Below are 16,636 nucleotides of genomic sequence, written 5' to 3'. Positions count from 1 at the left end.
TGAGTTCTAGGACAGCCAGAACTACATAGTAGAGGAATCTTGTCTCCAAAAACTAAACCAACAACTCCCCCAAACAAACAAACAAACAAACAAACAAAGAATTAAATCTTGCTGAGAGATGGGCACACATGCCTAGACTCCCAGCATTTAGGAGGTAGATGTAGAAGGATCAGGAACTTAAGATCATCCTTGGCTACATCTGGAGTTCAGGATTAGCTTGAGCCCAAGTTTCAAAAACAAACAAAGAGCCAACCAACTAATCAAAGAATTAAATCTTTTCCGAATATTTGATAGCTCAGAACTGAATGAAAATGGGTCCATAAAGAAACCAAAAAAAAAAAAAAAAAAAAAAACGGCTGCTCTGTGGGTAGAAAGAGAAAGCTAGGACAGTGGACAGATTTCCAGTTGAATGAGAATGGGAGAGAGGGGGCTGGTAAGCCAGGGTGGGGCTTGTCAGCAGGGACTGAAGGAGCCTAGACCTTAGCTTTGATATTAACAAGTTAATGGGCTTCATAGTCATGTTAACGGAGCGGATGTGTCCTTCTTGCCAGAGATGAGGAGAATGACTCTTCCTTAGCAAGCAGAAACTTTCTTCAAGCCCCTGAGAAAATGGTGGTTTTTGACTAAATGCATGACCTTGGGAAAAGAACTTTCTTGGGGGACCAGACAATTGGGGTCTTTCAGAGATGATGAATATTTTGATTTTACTAGTCAATTTTGAGAATACCACTTCATATAAATACATTTACATGAGTGCTGGAAACTGAACTGAAGTCTTCAAGCTTGCACCAGAGGCACCTCACAGACTGATCTATCTCCCCAGTCCCTAAAAGGAATCTTAGAAAAAAATTAACAGTTAGCATTTCTTACATAACTTAATTGAAGTGCTAAGATTTTTTTTCTGCTGGAATTTTATATAATCTAAATCTAAAGATGTTTTGGGTGAAAGTTGTTCAGTGTCTCTGGACACTGAAAAACAAAAGCCAAGACTTGTATCTCACCAAGAGGATACAAAGCCTCTGGCTTCAGACACTGTTCAGTGTATCTGAGGAAAGAAATTGATGTAGCCATTCAGATTAGAGGGGGGAAAGATGACACAAGATACCACAAAGGAGAGAGAGTCATGTGGACAGGTGTCTTTGGGATGGAAAAAAGATAATTTTAAGTTTCTAAATATGGTTCCTGACAAGACAGGTAAATGAGGATTTTTCAGGAAAGGTAATTTTAACATAAAGATTAGAACCTGGAATCTGGATGTTCTTCTTCTGGTATCCCCCTTGACCCATTAATCTGCTCTCTAGCTTCAAGGTCTACAAAGTCTGTTTTATGACTTTAGAAAAAGATAATGAGGATGTATCCCCAGAATTCACAGTCTCATAATCAAATAGCCAGCTGTGGTGGCCCAGGCCTTTAATCCCAGCTTTCCTGGGGCAAATGTAGGTGGATCTCTGTGAGTTTGAGGCCAGCCTAGTCTACATAATGAATCAAGGACAGCCAGGGGGCTGGTGAGATGGCTCAGTGGTTAAGAGCATTGACTGGTCTTCTGGAGGTCATGAGTTCAAATCCCAGCAACCACATGGTGGCTCAAAACCATCCCGTAATGAGATCTGACCCCCTCTTATGGGGTGTCTGAAGACAGCTACAGTAAATAAATATTTATTTAAAAAAAAAAAAAAGGACAGCCAGGGATACACAGAGAAACCCTGTTTCAAAAAAAAAAAAAAAAAAAAAAAAAACCCACAAAAAAAACAAAAAACAAAACAACCCCCCCCCCCAAAAAATAACAAAACAAATACAAACAGATACAAGATCAAATGGATCAAACCAGGATCATTTAAAACCAACCAACCAACCAACTTGCTCTTCCACACACCCATTGATAACACACTAACCATAAACTGGGAATTGGAAAGATGAGTCACCTGTTAGCAGCATTCCTTATTCTTTCAGGGGACCTGGCTTGGATTCCCAACATGCGCAGGATGGCTCACAATCACTCTAACTCTCATTCTAGGGGATCTGACATCCTCTTCTGACCTCAGTGGGTACCAGGCGCATGTGTGGTAGACAGACATACAGGGAAGCAAAACATTCATACATGTAAAATTAAATAAATCTTTAAAAATATCTTAAACTAGTTCAAAAATAGTGTAGATCATATCTAGAGGAGATGCCCCGCTCAGGCCCTACAGGTTAAGCAAAGGATCAAATTAGAGTCTCCTGTGCTAAATTCTATGTCTCTAGACTGAAGTGAAACTGTTTATCTGACCTTCTGAGTAATCAGGATTAGAATAAGGACAAATCTTCTGAACAATTCCTATCAGTGTGATAATCAAGAGCCCTCAGGTTTAATCCTTACACAAAGGAAGTGACCTCAGATGACACAGTGTTACTTAATGAAACATTGTCTCATTTTCTTCTTACTGTCACCCTACAAAGAAATGAGATATAAATTATGCGTGGTGGCCTTCGGCTGTAATCCTAGCCTTCAGAAGAGGGCATGGGGATCTAGTTTTAGGCAATATTGGGCTATTTAGTAAGACTGCTTCAAAAATATCAAGAAAAACCAAACCAAAACAGACATGTCATGGGTCTTCCCTTGGGTCATCTGGAGAGTTTTGGGGGATGGGAAGAGTTTACTGTGAGGTCTAGGGCAAAGCATACTAGTACAGGATGCAAGGTGGCCACTGTTACTATACCACTAAGGGTGAACTACGTATGATACGGAGTAACTTCTGGTAGTTGTTGTAGCAAAAGAGATGGCTGTGCCCCTTCCCATCAGAACACTCCATTATAGAAGGATCATATAAAGGCAATAATTCAGAATACTTAGCACAAAGAAGAGATGGTAGCTGGGTTTGATGGTGCATACCTTTGATATCAGGACTTGTGAGACTAAGGCAGGAGGAGTTTGAGACCAGCTTGGTCTACATAGTAAGATCTATGACAGCCAGAGATACATAGTGAGACCTTGTCTGGGGCTGGGGGTGGGGGGGAGGTAGGGAGAGAGAAAGAGAGAACGAGAACTCTGGTTTAGTTATGATGGCGCCTGCCACCAAAGCCAACAGTATGTTCTGTTCCTGGGGCCCCTCATGGTAGAATGAGAGGGCTGAGGTAGGGAGAGAGAAAGAGAGAACGAGAACTCTGGTTTAGTTATGATGTCGCTTGCCACCAAAGCCAACAGTATGTTCTGTTCCTGGGGCCCCTCATGGTAGAATGAGAGGGCTGACTTCTACAGGATATCCCCTGACCTAACACATGTAGCATGGCATACATGTGCATCCCTTGCAAAGACACAGACACACAAAATAAGGTAAACTAAAAAGGGCGACATTTCAGTGGTTTGACAATTTTCAGATACATGGTCTTCAGGAAAAACAAATCACAAGAGTCCCAGGGCTCCTCCTGGTGCTGCTGGAAGGACTTGGTTGGCAGGGTCTAATTTATTGCAGTTATTGTGTGTTTGTGAGTGTGTGTACATGCATGTGAAAGCCAGAAGTTGAGGCTGGTTGTCCTCAAGAGATGCACTCAACCTTATTATTTTTTTAACAGTTAAAGCAACATATTTATCATTCATTCACAATTTACTTGCTTTTCCTGGGACTAGAGAGATGCCTCACAGTTAAAAACCACCGGATACTCTTGTAGAGGACCTGGTTTAGTTTCCAGGACGCATATCATGGATGGCTCATAACTACTATTAATTCTAATTCTTGGGATTCCAGTACCCTCTTCTGGCATATCTGAGGGCACCTGCACACACATGGCACACATACATATACACACAAAAAGATCTTTAATGAGTTTTACCTGCCACCTTCCCCATTTGATTTGAAGACAAGAGTCTCATTACGTAGTCCCAGCTGGCCTTGAACTCACTGAGATCTGCCTCTAGTGCCAGAAGGACTAAAGGCATGTACCTTTACTACATTCACTCACGTTTCCAATTTTAACAGTATAAGCACAAAAACAAGATTTATCCTAGCACTTGGAAGCAAAGGCAGGTTGATCTCTGTGAGTTGGATGACAGCCTGGTTTACATACTGACTGAGTCCAGGCCATCCAGGGCTACGTAGAGACCCTGTTTCAAAAAACAACAAAAAGGAAATTTCCTACTGGGTTTTACAATTTTATTCAAAGTTTTATTTTTGTGGATGGGTGCTTTGCCTGCATTTATGTCTGTGTAGCACATGCATACCTGGTACCTGTGGTGGCCAGCCTCCTTGGAACTTGGGTTACAAATGGTTGTGAGTTGCCATGTGTATGTGTGTGTAGGAATGGAACCTGGCTGGGTCCTCTGATAGAGCAACCAGTACTCTTGGCCGCTACTGAGCCATCTCTCCACCCCTATACTGGCCTTTGTCTATGTGTACACACACACACACACACACACACACACACACACACACACACACACACACGAGAGAGAGAGAGAGAGAGAGAGAGAGAGAGAGAGAGAGAGAGAGAGAGAGAGAGAGAGGGGGGGGGGGGGAAATGACTCACTTCTGGAGACCAGGCTGGCCTTGAACTCAAGAGATCCACTTGGTGCTTCCTCCCTTTGCTAGGATTAAAATTGTGAGCCACTATGCCCAACCCTACTGGGCTCTTTAAAGAGATAAAGTTAGGTTTTTGTTGTTGTTGTTTTTCAAAATCATGTCAAGGCAAACAGCTTCAGGTTGTTTTCTCCAGAAAGCACTTCTGTTTGCCAACTGTCTTTTTGAGGTCCCTAGAGACAAACAGCCAGGTTCCTCACCAACAGCACCATAGTCCCTGTGGTGAACTATCAGAGCCCTCCTGCTGAATGGAGGACCCAGGGAAGGTGGATCCCTTTGTATTTTGGGATAGGGTTTCTCATTGAACCTGGAACTCACCAATTAGCCTGGACTGGTTGGCTAATAAGCCTTGGGGATCCTGCTGTCCCCTCCCCCCTGCACTGTGTCCAACGGTGAAGACCCAGGTGCTGGGGACTGAACTCAATCAAGTTCTCATGCTTTGGTGGCACACACTTTGCAAGTGAGCCACCTTCTGGCCCTCAGCAAGATGGTTTAACAAGCTCTCCAGGTGGTTCTGAGGCATGCTCTTGTCTTAAATCACTGTAAGGAACTATCAGCTGTTTTGTTACGGAGGGAACATACGACAGGAACACAAGAGATTTCAGCCCCCTCACACTAGGAGCCTTTCTCTTTCTTCTTGAGGAAAAGGCTCAGCGAAGGAGCTCAAGGTAAGGTCTGTAACACCCTGGGATATTTTAGGAAACGAGTCTACGGAACAAACGTTGGCACAGGGGTTGGTGGCCTGAGTGTACTGTCTTGCCAAGACTGTGTGGAATGGTAACCAGGGAAGCTGGGTTGGCAAGACACCATATCAGGCTCTGTCTCCTGCCTCCACCACACACGACAGCCAGGAATCTAGGAGGCTCTTTCCCACAGAGTCCCCGTTGCACTGTTTCTCACCACCTCTCAGTTATGCTCAGAACTCTGCAAAGGATTCCATCAATGCAGGCAGGTACCTTAGGAAAGAGGTGGGACACACCAAGGTAGGTAAGTAACAGAAATGTTTTTTTGTTTTTTTGTTTTTTGTTTTTTTTTTTTACTTGAGCAGTATTCCTTGTAACTGCAGAGAAAATAGAAGGGTGCAGAAGACAGACCTACAGGTGCCCATCCCAGTACTTGGATGGGAACTGAGGGCTTTCGTGTAACTTGGAAACAGAATTGAGAGAGTAGGCAGCAGGGCTTGATGACCCGTTACTATAATCCTGGTATTAAGAAGGCTGTGGCAAGAGCATCATGAGTTCAAGACCAGACTGGGCTGTGCCGAGAAGCCCGGTCTCAAACAAATCAAAACAAAGGCTGAGGCATGTGGGAGTATAGGTTGGTATATTTGAATAGAGAGTTGGAAGTAACACATCCTGGGCACAGAAGGCCTGGAATCTTCTGTCTAGTCGAAGTGCGGCAGAAGTCATCCTTCTCTTCTTCCTCTCCAGGGCGCTGGCTTTGGAGCCGGTCAATGTTTCAAAACTTCGGCTGAAACTATGGGGCAGGATTCGATCATTTGTTGTTGTAGTATATCAAGCAAACAGTACAGCGGTTGGGCACACAATTGATTTTTTTTTTTTTTTTTTTTTTGAGACTGGGTCTCAGTAAGTAGTTCAGGCCCGCCCACAACTTTCTACTCTTGCCAGGACCTGCTGTGAATACTGGCATAAGCCACTCTGGTTTAAGGGGCAGTCTCAGGCGGTTTGATTCCCTCACAGGGATTAAAACAAAAAAGATGTCCACTCTGCATTGCTAAGTCTATGAACGAATGGTGCGTATTCCAAGCCTGTCTCCATCCGTACCTGTAAAGGTTGCATAATAAAATCACACAGCCTAGAATTGGACGCAGGGTAGGCGCTCAACAAGTTGTGTTTTTCCATTCCCTTGACAATAGACCGGGTCCCCAGGCGGTTCCTTTCCCCTAGGGCGTCTCCATCTCCGTTCGCCCCCGCAGCCTCAGTCTGGCCCCGGACACGCCGGGAGGGGAGAGGAGGGGGCGCGGCGGCGGTAACGCGGAGCCGGCTCCCGGCTTACGTAAGAAGCAGCCGAGTCCCGCGCGGCCAGCCGGGCAGAGGCGGCGCCGCCCAGCGGGATCCGGGCTAAGTCTGGCCGCGCTCCTTTCTGTCGAGGTGTGTGTCCCTCCCTCACCCTCCCTCGGCTGCTCGGGGCGGAGGTGGGCCCCTCCAGTTGCGGGCAGCCGCCACTCTGGGGATGCGACAGTCACCGAGAAGCCCCCAGCGAGCTGCTCCCTCTCTGCCCACGTGCGGGGACCGGCACGGGCTTCCCGGAGTCGCGCTCCTGGACTGGGCAGCAGGGAAGGACCCGGGTGGGTCCGACTGCCCTCTGACCCCAAAGGGCCGAGCTTGCAGGCCGGGGAGTGGGGGTGGGGGCTGCGACGGTTCACCCGCGCGGCCCGGGCCCGAGGAGGTGGCGGAGGGCGGGGCCGAGGGGCGGGGCAGTCTTAAAAGCCTCTCCTTCCCCTGTAGGGGTAGCAGGCAGGCGAGTCCCCGCGTGCAGAGGGTGCTGAGGCAGGGGCTGCCAGGCAAAGTGCGCGGGCTGCCGTCCTGGCCACCGACCGCCAAAGCCATGGCTTCCAAACTCCTGCGCGCGGTCATCCTTGGGCCGCCCGGCTCTGGCAAGGGCACGGTTTGCGAAAGGATCGCCCAGAACTTTGGCCTCCAGCATCTCTCCAGCGGCCACTTGTTGCGGGAGAACCTCAAGACCAGCACGGGTGAGGAGCCGAGGCAGGGGAGTGAGGGTAGAGTCGAGTCCGGCGGGGTGGTCGGGTTAGGAGCGGGGCGGTCGCGGGCTCGGGTCCCCTCGGCGCCGGCGCCCTGCCCCCGCCCGCGTGTGCCCGTGCGGGCTCGTACGTGCCGCGGCGCATGCAGCCAGCCGGCCGGCCGCCCGCCCGCGCGGCTTAACCGCGCCCGGAGGAGGCCGAGGCTGCTCGGCAGCGCCTTCCACTGCACTGGCCGCTTGCGCGTGGGGGAGGACCCTGCACGGCAGGCCGAGGGAAACGCTGGGCGGGGACCCTAACTGGCCTCTCCTAAGCAGAGCCCCTAGGTTCCCTGCTGTGGTCCTGCTCAGCCCCGGGTCGCCTTCCCGAGCGAGGAGCCGAGCACCGCGCCGCCCACCTGTGGGAGTCGCAGCGGCCGGCGCGCCGGGACTCTGCGGCGTGCTCCCCCACCGCCCCTCGCGCGCGCTCCAGCCTGGAGCTAAGTGCTGCGTGGCGGTGAAAGGCCTGTGGTCGATGCAGGCGGCCGCGACAAACTGTCCCCTCTAACTCCTCAAGCCCAGCTTGGCTGCCTGGAGACCCAGACACTTGTTCTGAAAGATTGCATTTTGAGTTCAGCTTTACTGCAAGTGGCCTTCGAGGTTGTCCCTCGGTGGATGCGGTGAAGTTGAGGGTCTAGATTGCCCCAGCTCCTAGTCTTGTGCCTCGCTTCTACCCTCTTCCTCGGCTCTCGGTTCTAGAGAAGGAGAAGTAGCAGCATGCTACTGTGGGGCACAGACCTTTCTGGGATGCAGTTGAGCGCGTAATTAGCAACCACCTTATGAAACGTGTTGCCTGTAAGGTCCTTCCCTATTTTTGTTCTCATTTGTGCGCAAGGTGTTTATGGCTTGTTATGGCTAATTGTTAAAAAAATTTGCATTTCAGAAGCACTTAGAATCATTAACAGGTGGGTGGAGGACAGTGTTGGAAAGCAGATTAAAAGCAATCACTTGAAGCTTCTGAAAGGCTGGTTATTCCTCTGAAGCAGGTTGTAAAAGCCAGCCTTTATTTGGATAATCAGGGGGTACTTTCCCTCATACTTGTGTCTGAGATAGAAGCGTTTATGTGTACCAGGCCTTCTAATAGTCTGGGCAGGTACTGCACCACTGAGCGACACCCAAAACCGGTTTTAAATGAAAATTTAAAATCTTATTTATTTATTATTTGAGTATGGCCCTAGTATTGTGCATGTGGAGTTCAGGCCCTCGGGCTTCCTGTCAAGTGCCTTTATACTTTGAGCCACCACACCTGCCCTTAGATTTGAGATAGGGCCTTATTAAGTTAAGTTACTATATCAGCACAGTCCACTCAGTAAGATTCTTTTTCTCAGCTGGGGGTCAATCTTCACGCCTACGTGAATGCTTGGGAAACACTGTACTCCCAAGCTACATACAGGTGGTTCCCTCCTTTCTAATGTTCTTTCAGTATCTGGAATACAGTGGGGGGGGGGGCAATACAGTTGGAGGGGTTGTGCATAGGGTTGGGATTCTCCCAGTAAGGCTATAGAGAAAGATAGCTGAGTCAAGGTAGCTTAATATCCAGTGCATTTCATAACATTCTCTGCAGTTCCCTTCTGGAATGAAGAGTTTTACATTGAACCTCTGTGGCTGGACTATAGGCATTTTTCTCTTCCTCCTCCTCGTCCTCCTCTTCCTCCTCCTCTTCCTCCTTCCTCCCTCCTCCCTCCTCCTCTTCTTCATTAGAGAGTCGAGATAGCTGCTTTTATTGGGTCGGCTGTCTGGCTTCACTCAAAAGCCGTGCACTTAATTTTGAAGTCACCATATACATCCATATAGTTTGTGGCCATCATGCTGAGGCAGTTGGGGTTCTGGTAGCCTAATGGTCAGGTGAGCCTGTTGAGGAGATCTCCATGATGCTTCTCTCAGGTTTGAGAAGGAAGCTGCCTCCCAGGCTCTCCTGTGCTTGCTGTCTGTCGAACGTGAGGGCAAAGACGTCTGTTATCATTGTACAAGTGGACCTGGGTGCTGGAACTAGCTATGTAGGTCAGGCTGGCTTCAAACTCAGAAATCCATCTGCTTCTGCTTCGTGATTGCTGAGTTTAAAGGCCTGTGCTTCCCTCCACACATGGCTGTAAGCTAAGAGAGAGCTTATTTCTCTACTTAGGAGTACTTGGCTGTCTTTTGTTCTCCCCCTTTTTAAAAAAAAAAAAAAGACTAATTTATTATTTTACACGTGTGGATATTCCATCTGTATATGAACCACGTTCATGCCTGGTACCCAAAATGGTCAAAAGAGGGCATCAGATCCCATGAAGCTGGAGTTATGGATGGTATCATGGGTCCTGGGCACCTGATCCAGGTCCTTTGTCATAACCACTGAGCCACCCCTCCAGTTCCCATCATTATTTTAATTCTCTTTTTTTTCCTTTTTGGTTTTTCAGGACAGGGTTTCTCTGTAGCCCTGACTGTCCTAAACTCACTTTGTAGACCAGGCTGGCCTCAAATTCAGATTCTTCTGCCCCTGCCTCCCAAGTGTTGGAATTAAAGTCGCATGCCACCATCACCCGAAATGTTTCTATCCTTTTAAATGCCTTCATTTCTCTACCCGTTTCTCTCATAATAAAAGCAACTTTTAAATGGTTTTTGAAATCACCTTTTCTCCCCCCCCCCCATGAACTAATTAAACTTCACCAGGGTAAAAATAGAAATAAAAGACTACAGTTCATTTTGAAATTGGCTAGTTCCAAGTTGACTTGGGTTGTGGTGCCACTGAATGTTTCTAGAGGTCTAAGTGAGGGGCTTAGGGCCCCTGTCTGTAAGCAAGAACACATTCTTCACTTAATTTTCCTGTCACCTGCCAATTGCTTTTAACCTAGGGAAGCCAAGAAACCTTCTGAACACAACAGCTCGTAGTTGACATCCGAAGGTGATGATGAAACACAGCAAAACCCAGGAAGTCGAATCTTGGTGGCAATTTAAATTGGAAAGTAGCTCAGGCCATCTGCCGCAGCCTGGATTTGGGCAGGCTCTTGACTACATGGCTTGCCTCCTGCGGCCACAGTCTGGCAAAAAGCTGCCCTGCAGGAAAGGGCCCGTCTGACCTCACTGTTCTGGAGAAGGAAGTCTTCTCACGGCCCTGCAGGACTCATCTCCTTCCTCTGCATTTAACTATGCTGATTGTATCAGCTGTTTGTTGAATATGGGGAGACTGATGGCCGTCTGCTTCGTCTACTGTGTTTGTGTGCCTGGTGCAGGGGGGTGAGGAAGAAAATAATGTGCCTGTACCTTTAAGTCTGTGTGTGGACTATGTTGGCTTTTGACTCTCCTGGGTGCTAGGATTATAGGCATGTGCCCGGAGGAGCAGCTTAATGAATGTTGTGCCTCTTATTGCACCTTCTTATTGCACGTTCTACCTCTGAAACTGGGGCCTGCCAAACTGTAACGCACCACACAGGGTTCCTGTTGTCAGTATTAAAGGTACAAGGCAGTCAGAAATGGTGTGTTGTACCAGAAGTTACCTAGCCTGCTTCAGTTAGGACTTGAGATCAGCTTCCTGATAGTTGTTTTTCCCTTGGCCTTTCTTAGGTTGCCTGGGGCTGTACAGGCTGAGGCTTATCAAATACCTTATTTGAGGGCCCGCCCCCAGGTCTGTAGCTTGTATTTTCTTAGCACACACTGTGAAGAAATAGGAAGACTTGCCTTGAACTTTCAAAGAGCTGCGTCCTGCATTCTCTCACAGGGAATATTATGCTCCCTCTACTCCCACTCACGAGTATTTAAGCACTTGTGTATAGATATACATACAAAGCTGGGAAGCTTTAGAACCTATCCCATGGGGCTGGAGGGATGGCTCGGAGTCCAGAGCACTGCCTGCTCTTCAGAGGATCTAGGTTCAATTCCCAGCACCCCATGGCAAATCACAACTGTCTGTAACTCTAGTTCTAGGAGATCTGACACCCTCACGTAGACACACACGCAGGTAAAACTCCAATGCTCATAAAATAAAAAAATAGTTTAGAATGTATCTCATCAAAGATTTCACTTTGGGGAGGGAAGGTAGCTCAGTTGGTAGGGTGCTTGCCCAGCAGTGACAAAGTACTAGTGGGTTAGAGTCCTAGCATTGCACGGTGAGTGCCTGGTGGTATACACCTGTAATGTTGGAACAAGGAAGGTCGAAGTCTGTAGGTCTGGATTAACAGGGCTGCTAAGAAAAAGTGTGTCCAGAAGGGACCACGATAAAGCCCCCAAGAACTCTGGTAGTTTGTGATAGCTTTCTTTGCTAAGTTTTATCTGCAGGATAAGAAGATCCTGTTTTAAGTGTCAGGCAGGCAAGTGGTCTTAGAAAAACAGGCACCTTTTAATACTGGAATCTAGTGTCTCAAGGGTAGGAGAATTGGAGAAGTTCCATTTGGAAGAAAGCATCTTGGACTTGACTAAAGAAAAGATGTTCAAGAAGGAACCTGTTTCTGCTCTTAATTAATATTAACTGCAGCTCTTGCCAGGGTGTTACAGATGGACTAGCATTTTAAATGAGGCTATGAGCTGATCCTCTCTGAAAAGATGACCTCGTTCAAAGGGCTCAGGCTTTTGGGTACTCATTAAGTATAAATGCACACCTTATGTAAGAGTGAATTTTTCCAAGAATTGAGGATAGAGGGGTTTGGAGACCTTAGTCAGAGCTCAGTATTACATCTAAAGCAACTTTAAATGGTTAACCTTCTCTGTTTATCCAGGGCCTTGGCTCATTCCAAGATTTCTAAGGTATGCTACATTCCAGTTTCCCCCTTGTTTTGGCAAGACTCAGGATGAGGCCCAGGTAGATGAAGGGTGGGTTTTAAGTCTCTTGGGCTATGGAACTAGTTCAATTGGTAGCCTGCCTAGCATTCAGGAAGCCCTTGGCTTGATCCCTTGCTCTTGTGTATACAGACATTTGGGTCTACCCTTGGTTTTGGGGAATCTGGAAAAAATGGCTTTTGTCGTCGACTTGATCCTCTGAGCCATCTCTCAAACCCCCAAACCCTGCTGATCTTGAACATCTGATCTTGCTGCAGCCTCCTGGATACTGGCACTGTAGGAAGGGCCACCACTCCATCTTATCTGTTGCTTGGGATTAAACCCAGAGCTAGCTCTGCATGTTAGGCAAGCTGTGGCCCAGCTGAGGTATATTTAAATTGTTTTCATAGGTTATTTTCATAAGCAAATAACTCAGTAAAATTAACATTGACAGTGTTATCACCTAATTTGCAGACATTCTCTGAATACCACTGGCTTGTCCACTAATGTATTTTTTGTTCTAAGATCCAGTTTAATAGTGTACATTTCATTGAGTCATTAAGTCTTCTTTGTCATCTGTAATCTCAGTTTAATTTCCCCTTTTCCTTTATGAGTTTAAGTTGGTTTGTTTTAATCATTTCACAACTTGGTTTTTTTGAGACAGGGTCTTGATAGCCCATTCTGGCTTTGAACTGTGGATTCTTCTGCCTCAGCCTCTAGAATGCTCAGATTATAGGTGCCATCATGCCTAGCTTCCAGACCTGGCTCTAGTCTCTAATATCTGGCTTTGTGGAAGAACGCAAGATTGCCCTTGCCTCCTTGAGTTTGTGCTGCAGTGATTGAAGGCTGAGGTCACACAGATAAGTAGTTGAAGAAGGATCTCATGAACTCTGGAGACATCTCCTGGATGTTCAGATATCCTCAGGCCACACTCTTGAGACCTATGGATATAACTAGTCTCCTGTTCCTGGGAATTGGGGTTAGAGTCTTCTGGTAGACAAGCAGGCAGCAGTGATTGGTGTCTTGCCATGAGTGTTCTGACCTGGGCAGTGTGGCTCTTAGGGTCCAGAGCAGTGAAACAAGGGATGCCTAGCTTCAGGAGAGCTGGGAAATGAGCAAGGAGTCACAGAACTGCATGCCTCGCTCCAGAGATCACGGGGAAAGATGGCTTCTGTAGTGTTTAAGAGGAGGTGGGATTGGGGAACAGGTGCTTTGTAGCCCAGGTTGGCCTATAACTCACAATGTAGTCTAGGATGGCCTCAGAGTCTAGTCTTGCTGCATCCGTCTTGTGAGTATTGGGATTCCATGCCTGGCCAGGAAACACTTAAACAATATTACTATCATCGAGTGCATGTGTCCCTGCTAGTGTGTGAGTTTGTGTGTAGGTCAAAACAACTATCAACCCTTCCAAGTTTATGTGGATTCTGGGAATCAAACTCAGGTCGTCAGACTTGTGTGGCAAGTACTTAACCATTGAGCTATCTTGCTAACCCTTGTTGGGGAGCACTTCAGAGGAAGTGTGTCCTGGTCAGGGTTACTGTTGCTGTGCTGAAACGCCGTGACCAAAAGCAACTTGAGGAGGAAAGAGTTCATTTGGTTTACACTTCCACAGCACCTTTCATCATCAAAGGAGGCCTGGACAGGAACTCAAGCAGGGCAGGGACCTGGTGGTTGGAGCTGATGTAGAGGCAAGGAGTGCTGCTTACTGGCTTTCTCAGCCTGCTTTTTTGTAGAACCCAGGACCATCATCCCAGGGGTGGCCCTACCCACAATGGGCTGGGCCCTCCTCCATCAATCACTAATTAAGAACATGTACCACTGCTTGTCTGCAGCCAGATCTTATGGAGGCATTTTCTCAACTGAGGCTTCCTCTGCTGCAGTGACTCTAGCTTATGTCAAGATGACAGAACTAGCCAGCCCAAGGTGTTTCTTGAACTGAATTTGACAGATGACACCAGTTGTCAGGTGAGAAGATGGGCTTAATTGTTCTAGCTGGGGCCTCCCTCCAGAGCTGTTGTCCACTAGGGCTCATGGACACATCTTACAGGTCGTTGTTTTATTTTATTGCCTTTATTTATACTTGTACTGTTAAAGCAAAGGGTTATTTTGTCATTATGGTGTTGTGCACGTGCCAAGCCTAGGCATCACAGCTGAGCCACACCCAATCTAAGGCAGGTTGCTCCATGCCCCTTGCCCTCAGCTCGTATTCTTTGTTTTTAAGATACACATAAAAGCAATACATCAGGGGCTGGGAAGGGCTCCGCAGTTAAGAGCACAAACTACTTTTGTAGAGGACCCAAGTTTGATTCCCTAGTGCATGTGGACAAATCACAACTGCTTTTAATTTTAGCTTTAGAGAATCTGAAACCTGCCATAGGGGTGTACTTCTTACACACACACACACACACACACACACACACACACACAAAATATTTTAAATTTCTACAGTGTAGGGTGCTCTTTTTCTTCTCTTTTTTTTTTATTTTTTTATATTTATTTTTGAGACATGACTGTCTGTCTTGGAACTAGTCTGTAGACCAACCTGGTCCCAAACTCAGATTCAAATGCCTCTGTGTCTCCCTAGTGCTAGGATTAAAGGTGTGTACCACCACTGCCCAGCAACACAGTATAGTTTATGAAACTTTGAACTTTCTAGAGTTCAAGTGATGGCAAATAATCATAAAATTGTGGTTTGAGTGGTTAGAATCGACAGCTTATGAAAATATGTTGTCCACTTATTTGTCAAACAAGTTATTAAATGGTGTTATTTTATTCTGTATTGTTTCATGTGTAATTTGTAGACCTTGAAGTGGTATTTTCCTTATGAAGTTTTTTGAGCTTTCTTCATGGGTCAGGCATTCAAATATGGGCTTCCTTTGAGCAAATTGACTTTTTTTTTTTTTAAAGCATGAGTAGGCGATAGGTTTTAGGGTTACTCTTTGCACCTCCCCCTGCCCTCACTTAGTTCTGTTTGGCCTTTCAGACACAGTACAGAAGGTCTCATTTGTGTAGCCCCAAGAGGTCCATTTTGGATGTTTGATGTTACATTTTAACAGCCTCACCTCTAAACCTGAGAACTTTTGTACTAGAGAAATGGCCTGGCAGCAAGCATTTGCTTAGTGTGGAGATAGTGTGCCATTAGCCCTGATCATCAGATTCTGAAGAAGCTAATGATTAATTATTTTCTAGACTTAGTACTTTAAGAGACATATAATTTTTTTTTTTTTTTTTTTTTAACTTGCGTCAGGGACCCTGCCTGGCACTTTGTAGTTCTTGGTACTTGGTCCTTAGTTTTCAGGGAAAATGACATCTGCCAGGGCCTGTGCTGGCTCTTTTGTTCCTGTTATAATTTATCTGCCTATGTACAAAGTAGCAGTTCTTGTTATATAATTCTAAAATACCAAATGGCCCCAGAGATTTGAGCAGCTTGCCCTAGGTCAGACAGCTAGAGAAACTCTCAAACCTGGGGTTTGTCCTCAGCTCGAATCACATTCTTTATTTCATGCTACCTTCCTGACACTGGAGGATCTAGTAGAATGTGTTTCCCTCAAGTTTGTGATTGATTGGCCTCCATTGACTGCCGATTTTTGTTTTTGTTGAGATCGAGTCTTGCCACATAGCCTTGGTCAGCTCGAAATTGTCTATAGCCCAGGTTGTCTTGGGTTCGTGGATTCTTCTACCACTCACCTGGTTAGAAATGCCATTTTGAGACAGTATCTCAATCTGCTTGCCTGCTAAAAACAAAATTTCTGTATTTTAAAGCAACAGAAATTTACTTCAACATTGCTTGGAGCAAGTAGACAGAAATAGGGTCTTGCTAGGTAGTCCTTACTGGCCTGGCCTGTAACTCAGTGTATAGCCCAGGCTGGCTGTGAACGGGATCTTCTGCCCTAGCCTCTTCACATGCTGGAATCACAGGTATGTGCCACCTTGCCTGACCGTTTCATATGTATCTGAAAGCTGGCAGGTTCCAGGTAGCAGGCCTCGTGAGGATCTGTGATTCTTCACTGCCCATATGCTAAAGGATGAAGGGGGAGGGCTAAATGCTGCTTAAAGCTTTTTGTTGCTGCTGTTTTTGAACATTTATTATATATATTTATGTGGGGTGGTTGTGCACTCGGGGGTCAGAGGATAGCTTAGGAGTCAGTTCTGCTGTGTGAGTTTCAGGGATTGAGCAGTAATCAGTTGTCAGACTTAGTGGCAAGTGCCTTTCCCTTCTGAGCCATCATGCTGACTACCTGCCCTTTTGTTTGTGATGTTGTCTGACCATGGAGACCCCAGATAAGCTTTAATCATTTATTCTCCTGCCTCAGCTTCGCACTGAGTGCTGGGATTACAGGCTATGACACCATGCCCAAATTGTAAGTTGTTTCTCCCACCCTTCTACTTTAACTGAACTATATAGTTATACTGATAAACTTTACTATAAACTAACTGAGCTATACCCCCACCCCTCACACCTTTTGTAAGAGGAAAGGTAACCCCATTCTCGAGGGAGTTCACGGGCTAATACCTTTAGAAGCCTTTAAAAATTGTCATTGGCAATTATCTTAAATCTTTAGGTATAGGGGATACATTTGACAAGCACAGCAGGT

At 46.5% G+C, this 16,636-nt stretch overlaps 1 protein-coding gene and 1 long non-coding RNA gene across 3 annotated transcripts in view; one reads left to right on the top strand and one right to left on the bottom strand.

The window, feature by feature from the left end:
- Positions 1–5,857: 5,857 nt before the first annotated feature.
- LOC117708206 (uncharacterized) lies at positions 5,858–6,478 on the bottom strand. Its single transcript, XR_004606808.2, has 2 exons — positions 6,338–6,478; positions 5,858–6,029 (listed from the first exon to the last, which is right to left on the bottom strand). It is a non-coding gene; the product is annotated as an uncharacterized LOC117708206 (long non-coding RNA).
- Positions 6,479–6,523: 45 nt separating this feature from the next.
- Positions 6,524–16,636, top strand: part of Ak4 (adenylate kinase 4) — a 47,904-nt gene continuing 37,791 nt past the window's right edge. Inside the window, exons 1-2 of one of the 2 annotated variants that reach the window (XM_034504092.2) lie at positions 6,524–6,664; positions 7,022–7,266. In XM_034504092.2, the coding sequence (XP_034359983.1) occupies positions 7,122–7,266 (145 nt within the window). In that variant the 5' untranslated portion in view covers positions 6,524–6,664; positions 7,022–7,121. Of the gene's footprint in view, positions 6,665–6,725; positions 6,862–7,021; positions 7,267–16,636 lie in introns of those variants that run through there. The other variant, XM_076934611.1, reaches the window with a different exon arrangement.

The sequence above is a fragment of the Arvicanthis niloticus genome, chromosome 5 (assembly GCF_011762505.2).
Source record: "Arvicanthis niloticus isolate mArvNil1 chromosome 5, mArvNil1.pat.X, whole genome shotgun sequence".
NCBI classification, from domain to species: Eukaryota; Metazoa; Chordata; class Mammalia; order Rodentia; family Muridae; genus Arvicanthis; species Arvicanthis niloticus.
This window is presented reverse-complemented; position numbering and strand designations above follow the sequence as displayed.